Source organism: Rhyacophila brunnea, unplaced genomic scaffold (assembly GCF_057557595.1).
Source record: "Rhyacophila brunnea isolate RB1 unplaced genomic scaffold, BYU_Rbru_1.0 scaffold_4, whole genome shotgun sequence".
Lineage (NCBI taxonomy): Eukaryota > Metazoa > Arthropoda > Insecta > Trichoptera > Rhyacophilidae > Rhyacophila > Rhyacophila brunnea.
In genome coordinates, this window is record NW_028233068.1 from 14,688,224 (window position 1) to 14,701,821 (window position 13,598).

Sequence of the window (13,598 nt, forward strand, 5' to 3'; positions counted from 1 at the left end):
CAACGTTTGCATAATTCAATTATCTTTTTTTGTTTACATCTAACTTGAGCTCTCTTATCACTTCGTAGGTCTGTCGGTGCACACCATGAATCATCAATCATGTTAATATATTTGTAATAATTAATAATGTAATACATTGATGTTATAATATGTTTAGGTATTTTCATAACGATGTAAACCAAGCAGCGAGCATTATTAGTCCACCGAGTGTGCTAAACACAGGTCAAAAACCTTACACAATGGTGAAATTGCAATATCTCGCTCACTGGTATCACAAAGAATATCGTTAGATTCATAGTTTTAATAACAGATTGCAACATTGTCATGTAAGCAGTAAAATCATACCATTGTCGACTGCAGTCAAGCAGCGATTCTATGTACCCTTAGGGTCATGCACCTACGAGATTTTTATGTAATTTAGTTTCAGCACCAATTAATTGCATTCACACCAAATGCGTCTGCCACCCAATCTCAAATAAATTGTCTGTTTCAGTTTCTCGAAACTGTTTCAATTGCTCAATAAACATAAAAAGATCATCATCTTGTACTGTAATGGCAATAATCGCCAATGATTTTGACAGAATGAGTTTTCCGAGAAGAGCGTGAATGACTTCTTTACACGTTATAGGATTACAATTTTCCCGCTTGTAATTTTGAAAAAATTTAATTTAGTTTTTCGAATAAACATATCTGACAAATACAATATATCACACTTGGCACTAGCTACCTCTTCTCCAAATTATTGATCACCAGTAAATTTAATGATAGAATACTGTACCACAGTGCAATGAGGAATAAGAATACAAAAATATTATCTTTTGATAACAAACAAACTTCTGTGAATAATAAGTAGTTGCTCAAAATCTTCCTCTTTTTCTTCACATAATTCTCAGAAAAGGTCTTAAATTTGATGAAGTCTATGGATTTTTGTCATGGAATTTTCTTTTTAGTTTATAAGCATATTAACTAAGTGGTTTTCATAAAAAAACAACATTTACAATTATAAGTCAGCATCATCATTTTAATATAAGTGAAAAATATTTCCTTAACTTGTATAAAATTACATTCATTGTACCGATTCAAAATACATGACTGTGTAATACACATTTATTACTTGAATTAGAGGATTCTTCAAATAAAAATCTTTTTACTAATCTACTGTTTTATTACTATCCTTACACATTGTTTGACTTGTGAATTTTATGGCACGGTGTAATTACAATGCCACATGGCAAGATTAACAAGCTACCAACTGCAGACACTCAAAACTGTATGATTTTACAACAGAAGTTATCTAACATTTCTGGTGGTCATTTTAAATCTAAAAATAAAGCAAAGCCCACCACAGCATAGAGAAACCTAGGAATAAGTAGATACATACTTATTAGTTTGTTATATCTGACAAGCTGTGGGCAGGTTTATTAATCCGCTGGTTAGCAAAAATACATGTTTTTTCAATGAGTAGTAGTATACTATAACCCCTACTCTGTGGAGATCGATAATATTTTGCATGACTTTTTTACTTTACTCCTAGTTTTTTAATAAAAATGTCATGTTGCCATATTCATCATTTTCACTCCTATATATATGGAGCATACAGGCCGGAGATGATTTTTGGCTAAATTCGGGATTCAATCCAGTAAGCACCCACGGCTTTAGAGACATACAATTTAATATTCCACTGTGGGCCACATTCTTCAAAATGAAAAGTGCACAAGAACCCACGCTCATTGTTACAATGTTAATCTAATAAACTTTTTTTTAGTGTGTGTTTTTTGGACTCATTAAAGACCTCTGCGAATCATAAACGTGTTCACAAAATTCTCACAGAAACTTTTTATCTGTATGATGAGTGTTTAAATGTCTATTAAGGCGATACTTGAACTGAGTGTTATACCCACACACTTCACAGACAAACGTTGGGTGATTCTTGGTTTCCTTTAGATCTGAATGCTTCACCAAAATATGTTTTTGTAAATATTGTTTAAATTTAGTCACATAATCACAATGAGGGCATTTTATCACATGTTCATTTGTCTTTGTGTGCTTAGCAATCTTGTGGTGTTTAATAGATTGTATATTTTTACAAGTATGACCGCAAAGGTCGCACTGATATCTTTTTTCCACAGTTGTCTTTTTAACTTTAACCAATTCTTCGTGGACATTACCATCATCTGTCTGTTTGCTGATCTTCTCTGAGATTTCTTTTTCTACTTCAACATGAACAAGGTCATATTTTCCTTTCATTTCTTCAGATTCAGTCCCTAAATGCTTTTTCTTTAAATGATAAACAAGACTTGTATGAGATGTGAATAAAAGACCACAGTATTCGCAGGTAAACGATTTATCGTTAGTCACTTTAATGGTATTATGTTTGAGCTTAATGTGAAATCGTAGCGTAACTGAATTTTTATACTTCTGCCCGCATATAATACAATCAAACTTTTTATCCAGTGACTCAATATCATCCATTTCTTTTTTGAGCTTAGCATACTCGTCAGAATGCTTCGTTCTAATGTGATACTTTATTCTATTAGTATTTGAAAGAATCTGGTCACAAAATTTGCACTGCTTTCTTCCATTACTCAGAAAAGTGTTTTTATACCATTTAATACTACCTTGGTTATAAATTTTAAGCATTTCATCATAATTTAAATGTTCATTAGTATTTAATTTCAAGTCGTTTTTATTATGTTCACTTTCAATATGCAGAATCAATGCGTTCTTTCCTAGAAATTTCATTCCACATTGATCACAGAATACTTCATCCACATCGTGCATTCTTCTGATGTGATGTAAAAGGTTGTGACTTTGAGTAAAAGTTGCCGGGCAAAATGTACAAGTCTGCAATACTTGGGTTGGGTCTGTTTGTAAATGTTTAATCTTCATGTGACGGTATAAACTCTGTTTGAACCCGTAAACTGATCCACAATACTTGCAGTTATATTCCACATTAGGTTTTAAAGACACAGTAAATTTTGGTGCTTCATGTTTTCTTTTAATATGTTTTTTAAGACCTTCTAGTCTGCCGTATTCGAGACCGCAATGTTGACATTTAAATTTGAAATTCGTCACTACGTTATGCAACCTACGCATGTGGTATACCAAACGTGTTCGGTTGACATATTTTAATCCACATTTATTGCATGTCCATTGACCATGCGCATCTTCTATGATGTCAGTGTCAAAAACCTCATACAGTGAATTGACATTTTCAACTTTATTTAATTTATCCTTGTAATTTTTCTTATTTATTTTCTTCGGCTTTTCTTTTATGACATGTTTTGACCCGTGAACCTTATTGTCGCTTTCCTTAGAAATAAGTCTTTTACTGGTGTCACATTCCTGAAAAACAAGGAAACTATAGTGATATTAGTGTCTTCTTTTAGTATCAAATCGAATTCCTATTTAAGTTGTCAACTAAGGCCATCCTCCCACTGCGCAACTTATGTCCGTCGAAACTGAAACTAAAATTCCAGCCAGTATCTAGCTAATGTATTTCAATGGCGGCTCGCTGACGGCGAGACCGGAATCTCTCAGCTTCAAAACGGTCGCGAAGAGATGCGACATGCTAGTCGCGCAGTCTCTGAAGTTTCCAGTCACCGTAAAACAGTGGTACCAACATCATTAGATTTCGGTGAAAAATCATATTTTCTTACCAAAATTGGTAGCACTTCGTAAAGACGCTAGCGTCATATCGTAAAAACCGAAACAACCAGAGACGTCAAAACTCAAAAGTACAAGATGAGCGAACAGACGTTTAATTTAAATTTTGTGGCAGAAGTCGAGAGACACCCCTGTCTGTATAATTACAGGCTACCACAATATTCCCGTAGAGATATTACGGAAAAGGCTTGGAATGAAGTAGGAAAGGCACCTCAGAATTATTAAGATCCTCTCCTCGGGACTCACGCATTCCCGCATATTTGTATTTTCTTTTTGAATGGCAGGAGTGATGATCCTAACAAGCTCAAAGTAGCTTTCCTTGTACATTCTATAGAAAGCCAGAAATTTGGAATCAGTTTCTTGCAGTTCCTTTGCAGCAACGAATAGTCTGCAGTTTATGTTCCTTTCTATATAAGGATGAATCCAATATTTCCTTTTATTTTGTCTACTCATCACTTGACCCGCTCGAAGACATTGTTTGTTAAATATTAATCGGAAAATTAAAATAACCTAATTGTAAACGCTGCAGCGCGCGTGTTGTCAGTTTTTGTACAACACAGCTGATAGTCCAGTTTGACAGTTTGAGGTTATGTGATTATTATTTCAACTGGGTTTCAGTAGCGCTGTGTGCGAAGCATCACATTGGCCAGTTTATGAGATCCTTCACAAACCAGTTCTGTCAGATTTCAGTTGCGCCGTAGGAGGAGGGCCTTAGTGATAAGATATTATTATTTTAATTGATATATATATTATATATACGTACCTCGTCGTCGGATTCAGTCTTTATCTCAGCTTTTATGAATACAACATTTTCTAGGGGATTATTAGGCTTCATTTCGGACTATCATTGATACTACAAAATCAATTTAATACATTATTTTCGGAAATCTTTTGTGCAATATTTTGACAGCAAGTAAGTAAACAAAACACAAATAATGTCTGTGGAACGGTATTATTGCCAGATTCAGGTAACCCAAATAATAGTGAAATATTGGCACACTCTAAACCGCTCCAATATTAACAAGATATAACAGATTGAAATCACATAGTTATTATTAACCTCTCATTTGAGAATCTGTATATAAAAATGGGCTAATATTTTTTTGTCGTAATTAAATATGATCATGGGATGAAACTACCTAGGTACTTCATGAGGCCACTATATTTAATATTTTTTTTCTAATGGTAATTTATTAACGCAACTTTTAGTCTATGATTTTTCGCGTTTGACGTTTGTAATTGTAACTGAACTACGATTATATTGAAACTTTATGTTTTATAATTTCTTAACAATACAATAACATAGTCTATGATAGTAATACTTCTAGCGTCCAATCATGACATGTAAACCATAAAATCACAATTTGGTTATGGAGGCTCCAGGTCTATCAGATATTTCAGTCCCGTCAAAATTAATTTTACCGAAGGTAAAACGCTTAAAGAAAACAATTAAAAAAGCACCGCATGTAGAAAGCAATACGTTTGAGTGCCTCGTCTGTGAAAATATGTATGAAAGTATACTAAAACTCAGAATTCATGTAATATCCGACCATAATGGCAGAAAAGTAGTGGGCAAATTGCCATTTATGTGCAAAAAATGTGGACTTCTTTACCGAAAAAGGAGTTATTTAAATCAACACTATTTAAAAAAACACCCGACGGTTCATTTTAAAGGAAAACCTCAACTTTCCTATGTGCCTGTTTTAGTTGAAGTTCAAAAGGAAGTCGTGGAAACCATTACAAAAGATGTGGCTGATTTTGTCAAGGTGCAGAGAACGTTTGTCGAACAGCGATACCGTTGCGACCTCTGCAGTGTTATATGCAAGAATAAAGCAGCAGTCAGACATCACAAACTGTCGAAGCACACCGAACAAACCGATTGGAAATGTCTGCTGTGCAATTACATTACCAAGTTCAAACAGTATTACATAAGACACGTTGCCAATAAACACCCTGAAACTAATGAAATAGTGAATCGTTCAATACATGTTTGCAAAGTTTGTGGATATTCTACTCATGTTAAAGGACATTTTCAAGCCCACAGTCAAACACACCTGGAAAACAAAAACTATATGTGTGAAATATGCGGACGGAGGACTAAAACTAAAAATGCAATGATCTCTCACCGGAGGATGCACCTGAAAGACAAGAAATACTCGTGCGGGGTAGACAGTTGCCAGTTTAAAACCGTGCACTTAACTTCACTGAAACATCACCGCCTGTCGCACGACCCTGAAAAGAATACTCTTCACTGTGATAAGTGCAACTTTAAAACTTTCAATAAATACACAATGAACAGTCATGTCCAGCAACATAAAACAGGTGAAAAGATATTCAAATGTAGTTTATGTGTATTTGAAACTGCGCAAAATGTTAATTTAAAACACCACATGCATAAACATGGCAAAGAAATGAAGTTTATGTGTAACTTGTGTAATTTTACTTACAAATATGAAAATTCTTTAAGAAAACATATGAAAAAACATAGTTCTGAGGAACAAAAAGATACGGACAATAATCTCAAAAATTTGGATACTAAGATAAGTTCTAAAAACAGTATGAAGTACTTGAATCAAAATGATAATACAGGAATCTCTTCTAGAACATTGATTATTGAGAAAGATGGTGATTTAAAAAAGAAAACAATGTGTGATGACATGATCAAAATTGATATTAATAAGAAATATTGTTTTAATGCTGTTGTAGGTGATACGTTTCAGGGAAATTACAATGCAAACAGGAATATAATTAATCCCATTCTTCAATACAATGATCACGACAACCAACAGCATCCAACCGAACACAAAAATAATATTACAAATTATGAAAATCATTCAAATCATTCGGATAATCATAGCAATTCAATTGTGCAATGCAATGTTGGTCAGAAACAGAATGTATCGCACGTAACATCTGCTATTATTACAAATGAAGGATGCTCATTGAACCGTGTTGTGAATCACGATAGTTTTAGCCAATACGATGCCCATAGCATACATCCTACTGACAACGATGGTCATGAAAAATATTACATAAACAATGTGCAGAGTAACAGCAATTCTTCCTCGCGTTATAATATTACTCAGCTAATTTCAAATGAGACAGGTAGTGGCGGGATTCCTGTAAATAATTGTCCGCAATTCAAGAATCATGATTGTTGTATTCAGTATAATGACAATGATAAATCTAATTTGAGTTACACCGAGACTCACATAAATAATAATCAATCATACTACAATCAAATTGAAAATCATAATACTGCAATCACCTATGATGTTGCTGAGAAACGTGGCTCGAATGAAATTAGAAATAATGAAGTAATCAATAAGAAATGTACGAATAAAATTGAAAAATCATTTATTCAATACAAAAATGGCCTCAACTGTGTCAATAATCATAGCAATTCCTTTATACAGTACAATGCCAATCATAACAACAGTGTAACAGAAATAGAAAGCAATAGTTTTTCACAAAATTATAACACAGGCAAAATCCGTATATTAAATCAGACGATCAACCATAGTGGTTCTTTCGTTAATTCGAGGAATGATAATTTATCTAAACATTGTGAAATCGACAAGAAACAGAATTCAACCCAAATACAAAACTCCAACAATTCTTTTATTTCATATAATAGTAACAATAAAGGCGCTGAAATTGAACTCAGAAACAACACCAATAATTCATTTATTCAACATAATGATAAACTACATTTTAATGAAGTCAAGCACAATAATTCTCCTTTATCTGACTACGCAAAAAGGTATAATAATAATTTGAACAAAGAACAGTTGCATGAACCTAGAAATCATAGAGATTCGGCTAATGCCATCGAGATAGTCATGAATAAAGGTGTTTTGATGATGTCGGTGGACTGCGATGCTTTTAGATCATATCAAGACTTTGATTATTTTCAAGACTGAAGATTAAATGTGTAAATATCTTTTCAATATCTGCTTATGAAAGTTAATAAAAAATATTTACTCCACATATTGTTTTTATATGTAATCTACCTTTGAAATGGCAACTTCATGCTTTTTAGTTCAACGAAAACAAGTAAATATGACATACTAGTTTATTGTGTACTATTTATGTCAGATGTCCACAGCCTACCTCTACCTTTCACCGCTGCAGTGGTATAGTGTAACAGTAGTACAGTTGGTAATGGAAGTGAAACAATTACACACATCCAGACTGAGAAAATCACATAAATATATTGTGACCTCATCGGGAATTGAACCCAGATCCCCCGAATGAAATGGCAGCGCCTTTTGTATTGGACTATGAGGAATTTTAAATGTCTACTGTCATTTATCTCCTAAATACAGTTATTACTGCAATGTAATTAATCAAAGTTTCATTTCAAAATATGAACCTATTCATGGAAAGAATGAAGGTTTTAAAACGGTTATCACCCAATTTATGACCATTTTTTTTTTACCGCGTGTGGGTTTCAGGTTCAAATCATGGGTCTGGAAAATACAGATATTGTTTTTCATGTCGAGATGGACTATGGACTTCATAGGTTGAGCAAGTGGCTAATATCCATTTCACTTAATAAAACAAAAAAATCTGTAATACAAACCTCCACTAAATGGAGGCCCATTATGATCTTCTTAGGATCGAACATGGTCAAAAAATTTTAATGTATGGGTGAATGAAAGTTATGGAGTAAAAACATATAACAAGGATTTTGAGATGACTGGGTACTGTGAATTAATATTTCGAGTGTAGGTTCAACCATATGTCGATAATTTTTTAAAGTGGTGAAAATCGGATATCGAATTTATTTTGTATGGCAAAGTTGCACATGTCCAAAGACGCCGCCATTGATATCTCCAGTGCTTTGTGTTCGGCTGCGACAACACACGCCGGTGGCTGAAGCAGTTGGTGAAGTGTTAATATTCCTTTGAATACCTAGATTTTTCTCTGAGGAACAAATGTGGTAATTGCTATTGAATTTGAATGGGTTATATTATTAAGCCAATTTCACATAGATTTTATGCATTCAGTTTTTACATTTCCAACTAGTTTTGTTTCCCATAAAAAGCAATCGGAGCGATGTGCAGCCGATAAAATTTTATTTTGCTTTATGAATATCCAAACTACAGTAAAATTGTTAATGTATGATTTTGGTGCATACAATCTTCAGTAACGATATTGACATAAAATCTCATCGATATATCAATATAACAAGAGCAGCTCCAGAAATAAAAGTTCAATGTAAGTATTAACATTCTTTCTCTTGTTAAGTGTGAATATGTATGTGGTAATGTAGTTAGTATCTATCTAAATTTTAAATCGGCTATAGCTACATTTTCAATGAAATTGTTTTTTTATTCAATACTGAATACACAAACAATACATATTTAAGAATATTAATTAGATTCTTATTGAAAACATGTTAAAAAAACACTGCAAAATAGACCGCTCAAAAGATGAGGACACGCACATGAGCAAGAAAGATGTGAGTTTGAATCCTACTCGTTCCGATTATTTCTTGGATTTTTCAAAATACTAAAACATTGCATCAAAATCAAGGTGAAGTAAAGGTAATCCTGGATAAATCATCGAGAAATAGACTAGTTTTCATGTTTGTCAAAAGTAAAATTTATTATTTGCACATTGAAGTTTTAAAATGTAATAAAAGCCTAATTATTCATAATACTGTCAATTACGACTTCACCGCCACAAAACAAGAATCATTTTTACTAGAATTTCCTCTTTCCGGTAGCGAATAATTATGCATACTCGAATTAGGCATTTCATTTAAAGTATTCTTATTACGTGATTCTTCATATATCCTTAAACGTTCATCAGTCAACATGACTTGTATACTATTTTGACACCTAAGAGCCAAATGCACTGGTAATTTTTGTAGCTGTACTTCTATAAAAGTGGCGAATAGATCAAATTCATTATTGCTAGTGTGTTTCTTCCGCTTTTTCAACGGCTCCATCAAATTCCATGGCATGACGTCATTGGTTTGTTTTCTATGCTTGGCATTATCGTCTAAAGTTGTTTTTCGCTTTGGGATATGGTTTTGATGTAACTTTGGTATCTGTTTATTATTAGTGGATGTTGAAGGCTGTTGCAAATTATTACAGGGTAAATTTATTTCACTTTGTATTGTATCACTGACCAATACATCTTGTTCGACTACTTCGCCACAGTTATTGGTAGTGTTTTGATTTTGGTACAGGTCATCTAAAGGCATTTGCATATTATTAGTAGAGTTGTCATCAAAATGATTATCAGAAAAGTCGTTTGCATTCTCAGTAGCAGTATTGTCTGGTTTTCCTTTTACATTAATGTAATCATCATAATCGATTTCTTTTACTATTGGTGTACCGTCCTGTAAAACACAAAGATTACAAGGTATGATGTCAGATGTTAACAAATATAAATAATAAGGGAAGGTGACGTTTGCGTGCAGGTTTGTATGGATATGGAAAACGACGTTTTATTTTATTAAAAAATATGAAATTATAAAATCCCTATATCCTCTATACATAAGATGTAATAAAAAATGAGTTTTTACATTTATTTTTTTAGTTGCTGGTGGATAATTCTGAAATTAAGTTTATTTCCTTTAAAAAAGCGAGTTTGATTTAAAGCATTTTATTATACTTATTGTTACTAGATTTTTTATAGATAGGCAAAACACAGAAGGCTGATTTTGAGGACCCCCTAGCAAGGGAAGGGTGTTTTAGTGAAACTCCCATGAATATTTTGGGGATGAAGGTTTCAAATAAAGATACCATACTGTGTATACCTACAGAAAAGACTGACTAGAACAATAATTGATTGATATCAAAACGTTAATTTTAGAAAAATAAATGGCGACCACAAAAATTTACGAATTATATAAAGGAAACTTCCGAAAAGCCGTTGAAAAATAGCAATCGTTATATTCAATCAAAAGTGAATGAGTAATATCAAACTCAGCCTTACCAAAATGTCTTTTCTTGGAACGTATACCTGCCGAAGAAATGCATCAGCACGAGAAAACCATACCAGTCGGGGCGCATACTCATTGCCGTACTTCGCAATATACTGTGTCAACTTTCTAAATTCTTGGATGTAAGTGCTTCTGATTGATTTGATTTTGTTTCTTAATTCTCTAACAGTAAGACCTGAAAAAGAGTGAATGGATATCTTAAGGTACAGACATACAGATGCCTTCCCACAATCAAATTATATAATTGTCTGTGAACTTTCGCCCCTACAATTATAAATATATTGCTATTAAATGATATGTAGTTTTGAGGGTCCCCCATCCTAAAAAATTGTGCGCTTTTGTACGATCACATCTCCCTACTTTCATGAAAGCATACAATTTGTCTGTAAAAATATCCACACTTGCTTGTTTGTCAGTGCATTTGCAGCAGAATAAAAAAATATGGGGCTTTTTAGGTACTGTTCGGTTATGAGGAATACAGCGGAAAACACATTTTGAAAATACCCAATATATTGGATTATTTGTTAGGTTAACCTAACCAAAACTAACCCAAGCTAACAAATAATCCAGTATATCGGGTATTTTCAAAAAGTGTTTTCCGCTGTATTCCTCATAACCGAACAGTACCTACCCCTTTTTATAGTAATATTTAAAATGTTTGTAAACAATTCTTTTATAACGTTTGTAAAATTATACATACGCAGCCGAAACTGAGACAGCTGGACTGCGTCACAGGGGATTTAAGTATACTCAGCAAAATCAATTGGACTGTGTCGGTGCTGGATCATTCATGATTGAAAAAGTTTTTGGAGGCCAAAGGTTGTAGTGCCAGAAATGATAATTGATGATTATATATTGTTCATTTGTTTGCAGACACGTGTGTGTAGGCATGTACTAGGCTTTACAAAAAATAATATGTGGTTTTTGTTTATTTTGCATCAGAATTAGAATTAAAGAAAGATCTATAGGTACTATTACAAACCCTAGCCTGTGGAAGGATTTCAGTTATATTAGAACAGATTTTAACAATAGGTTTATTACCTGGAACTCTAAGAGTTTCTAACATGGTGTCATAGGCTTCATCTCGAGCTTGCTTATTTTTATAGCTTTCCAATTTGGCATCCCAGAGGCATGCACATTTTTCGTAAACTTCCAAAAGTTGAATTATTTTGTTATCATTTAGTTTAATTGGCGCCATTGGTGACAGTTGTTCGATAAAGTTTATTTTCGTTCCTCAAACTCAAAAGGAATGATAACGATACTTCGATTTGTTGTTTATTATGGATCAATGCCTTTATACTTTCCTGCGACTTGTCTGAAATGTCACTTTTTTAGCGCCAGCGCATTGACATAATATCAGTACTGCCAGGCCAACACTATTTTTCAAATATTTTTGCACTGGCTAGTGATTTCTAGATGCAATTTATTTGATTTTAAAAATAATAAAATATACTTAATCAATAAATTGAATTTATTAATTAAATTCTATAATCCTGAATAGATTGCTAAAAAATACTGATCTAGTTAAACTAAATAATTCTATACGTCTGAGTTAATAACAAAATAACTATATATAGCTTTTCATAACGCGACCTACTATTTTGTTATATCATATTATTTAAATCTCGAATTACACTTAAAAGTATGTTTTTATGATAGATTTCTCTTAAATTTTGTTTATATAAAATTTGATAAAGTTAAATTGTAATAATTTGAACTTTCTGAGCATTCCAAAATTACTTGAGTGCGCTTTTATCATACATTTAGTTTTCTATTTAGACTATTATATTGTAAACTATTCCATTTGAAACTAGTTTTTCAGAAACATTAGACCAATTATTAATCTTTTAGCTTAATATGCGTTACTTGAATATATTATTAATGTTTAAAAAAACATACTACCTACATTTTATTTTATACGATATTATACGAAAGGTTTACAAAATTTTGTATGCTGGCTTGAACTACTCGGCCGAGCTATTTTTATAAAATAGCTTATTTTTGTCAATGGTTAATAATATTAGCTGTCAGTAGTATATAGTGTCTATGGTCAGTGTCAATCGTCGATAATTCGATAAAAACTTGAACTGTCAATACTTTTCGTGAATAAAATAATATATTTTCATTTAATTTAATTGGATATATTAGTAAATATTCAATTTTTATTTTATAGCTCTACAGTTATACAGTACAATATTTATTTACTAAAATATCCAACAGGAATGGATGTTCGTAGTTTGATGAGACGTGAACTGATGAAGGAAATTCGCAATGACATATTTAGAGTAATCCATGGAGAACTTACATCACTTGTCAAAGAAATTAAAAATTCACCGTCAGTACCTCATTGGAACTTTTTCTTTAATATAAGTGTTGTAGTATTAGTATTTGAAATTGTATGCAGACATCTATCCATATTCACCAACAAATATAAAGCTAATTTATTATATTTTAATAAATTTTAATTTATTATATTATTATTTCATTCCAATTAAAATTTTCCAATCTTTTGCGGTAGATAGCTCTAGATTTCATTACATATTATTTGTTATTTTATTTATTTTTCCGTTTACAGTGTTCCACGGGATGTAGAGAGACAAAACAATCACAACGCTAACAACCCTAGTATATCAATTAGTATTAATGATGTACAACAGAGCAATATATCTGGAAGACGTAAAAGTAAAATGCATCTTAAAAAAAGTCACAGGAGCTTAGCCGACTTAAAAAGAAGTAATCAGCAAAGTGTTCGAGATTCACGAGATGGCGCTGTAATGGAAAATTCAGATGCCTCTGATGATTCATCTATAGTACTGTCTAACTTAAAAACATTAGTCTCAAAGAAAAAATCAAAACATCACTTTGGGTCAATGAATATATCAGGAGTTAGAAAAAAAGACAGATCATGTGTTGTGGAATCGCATCCGGATTATTTGCAAAATGTGGACTCTGTAGTGCAAGACGATCTCTA

At 32.5% G+C, this 13,598-nt stretch overlaps 3 protein-coding genes across 3 annotated transcripts; 1 reads left to right on the forward strand and 2 right to left on the reverse strand.

Moving 5' to 3' along the window:
- Positions 1-1,002: 1,002 nt before the first annotated feature.
- On the reverse strand, positions 1,003-4,607 carry LOC147066934 (uncharacterized). Its single transcript, XM_085954729.1, has 2 exons — positions 4,430-4,607; positions 1,003-3,345 (listed from the first exon to the last, which is right to left on the reverse strand). The coding sequence occupies exons 1-2, from the start codon at positions 4,499-4,501 to the stop codon at positions 1,825-1,827; spliced, it is 1,593 nt and encodes a 530-aa protein (XP_085810855.1). The 5' UTR covers positions 4,502-4,607; the 3' UTR covers positions 1,003-1,824.
- A 294-nt stretch (positions 4,608-4,901) lies between these two features.
- LOC147066935 (uncharacterized) lies at positions 4,902-7,589 on the forward strand. The gene has a single exon (XM_085953851.1). It carries the CDS (start codon positions 5,037-5,039, stop codon positions 7,587-7,589), a length of 2,553 nt encoding a protein of 850 aa, XP_085809977.1. The 5' UTR covers positions 4,902-5,036.
- LOC147066936 (uncharacterized) lies at positions 7,014-11,966 on the reverse strand. The gene is made up of 3 exons (XM_085953853.1): positions 11,669-11,966; positions 10,621-10,802; positions 7,014-10,021 (listed from the first exon to the last, which is right to left on the reverse strand). The coding sequence occupies exons 1-3, from the start codon at positions 11,823-11,825 to the stop codon at positions 9,341-9,343; spliced, it is 1,020 nt and encodes a 339-aa protein (XP_085809979.1). The 5' UTR covers positions 11,826-11,966; the 3' UTR covers positions 7,014-9,340.
- Positions 11,967-13,598: the final 1,632 nt, after the last annotated feature.

What these genes read in the sequence shown, in the direction of transcription:
- LOC147066935 (XM_085953851.1), top strand. Translation starts at nt 5,037, where the DNA reads ATGGAGGCTCCAGGTCTATCAGATATTTCAGTCCCGTCAAAATTAATT.
- LOC147066936 (XM_085953853.1), bottom strand. Translation starts at nt 11,825, where the DNA reads ATGGCGCCAATTAAACTAAATGATAACAAAATAATTCAACTTTTGGAA. An exon ending in AGAAACTCTTAGAGTTCCAG is followed by an intron (nt 10,803 to 11,668) that starts GTAATAAACCTA and finishes ACTCTTTTTCAG; the next exon opens with GTCTTACTGTTAGAGAATTA. An exon ending in TTCCAAGAAAAGACATTTTG is followed by an intron (nt 10,022 to 10,620) that starts GTAAGGCTGAGT and finishes TGTGTTTTACAG; the next exon opens with GACGGTACACCAATAGTAAA.
- LOC147066934 (XM_085954729.1), bottom strand. Translation starts at nt 4,501, where the DNA reads ATGAAGCCTAATAATCCCCTAGAAAATGTTGTATTCATAAAAGCTGAG. An exon ending in AGACTGAATCCGACGACGAG is followed by an intron (nt 3,346 to 4,429) that starts GTACGTATATAT and finishes CTTGTTTTTCAG; the next exon opens with GAATGTGACACCAGTAAAAG.